Raw genomic sequence first — 1,083 nt, forward strand, 5'->3', positions numbered from 1 at the left:
GCTCCTTGGCCAGCGCGCTCTGCATCATGGCGGCCCGCCACAGCGAGCCGTCCGGGTTCTTCACCACCTTGACGGCGGGGCTCGTGTCCCCGCTGCTGCGCTTCGTGCGGCCCTGCAGGAACGGGGGCTCCTCGTCCACCAGCTGGATCTCCAGGTCCTCATCTTGCTCACCGCCCAGCTGCGGGAGGATGCCTGTCTCCTCGTCAAAGTCTGGAAACTCCTCTTTGGAGAGGACGTCGGCCACAGTCATCTGTTTGATCTCCCACTTCTCGAGATCCGAGATGGCTGTGAGGAGGCCCTTGCTCTCCAGCCGGTCGTCCTCCACCTTCGGGGTGCCCATGAGCAGCAGGTGGCTGGGTCTGTCTGGGTTCTGCGTGGAGGTCTCCTCCCCGGTCTCCCTGACCAGGTTGTACCACCGCTGCCGCCACCGTGGCTCCTGCTGCTGCCGCCGCCGCCTCCGCCTCTCCCGGCACCACTCACTTTTGTTCAGATCCTCTCCGCTCTCCTGGTCCACATCCTTCATGCTCAGGCTGGTTCTGGTCTCAGTGAAGGACAGCACTCTGGCCTTGACCCGCTGGCCTTTGCTCACCACGTCCGCCACGTTGGCCACGCGGGCCTCGCGCTGCAGCTCGGAGATGTGCACCAGGCCTTCCCACCGCTTCCTGAGCCCCTCCGGCTGCACAACGCACCCGAACTGCAGGATGTTGGTGACCTTTCCTGCGTATATGTGGCCAATGGCCGGCTCCTCAGCTGATGGGCGGTCCACGCGCTTGTCCCGCCACCTGGCCAGGCTCCCCTCCTCAACCTGGTCCCAGGGGTCCTTTGGGTCCTTGGGGGGGCTCTGGCTCCTGCTCCCGGGACGGTGTCGGGACCTCCCTTTCTTCCTCTCCGGGGTCCGGGAACGGGACCGCCAAGAGCAGGACTGCTGGCTGCGCCTGCGTTCTCTGTCTCTGTCTCTGCCTCTGTCTCTGTCTCTGTCTCTGTCTCTGTCTCTGTCTGTGTCCCAACCCTGGTCCCGGTCTGGGTCCCGGTCCTGGCCCTGGCCCTCTGTGGCGCTGGGCATCAGGGCCTCCAGCTCTCTCA

The 1,083-nt window shown here is 65.5% G+C and overlaps 1 protein-coding gene across 1 annotated transcript in view; it reads right to left on the minus strand.

The window, feature by feature from the left end:
- The window catches only part of LOC104870666 (ATP-dependent RNA helicase DHX8-like), a gene marked incomplete at its 3' end in the record, with an annotated part of 2,631 nt that extends 1,568 nt beyond the window's left edge, over positions 1–1,063 (minus strand). Inside the window, 1 exon segment of the mRNA XM_033760637.1 lies at positions 2–1,063. Within this exon segment, the coding sequence (XP_033616528.1) occupies positions 2–1,063 (1,062 nt within the window).
- Between the last annotated feature and the right edge of the window lie 20 nt (positions 1,064–1,083).

This window comes from Fukomys damarensis, unplaced genomic scaffold, assembly GCF_012274545.1.
Source record: "Fukomys damarensis isolate Sample0158 unplaced genomic scaffold, DMR_v1.0_HiC HiC_scaffold_28553, whole genome shotgun sequence".
Taxonomy (NCBI): Eukaryota; Metazoa; Chordata; class Mammalia; order Rodentia; family Bathyergidae; genus Fukomys; species Fukomys damarensis.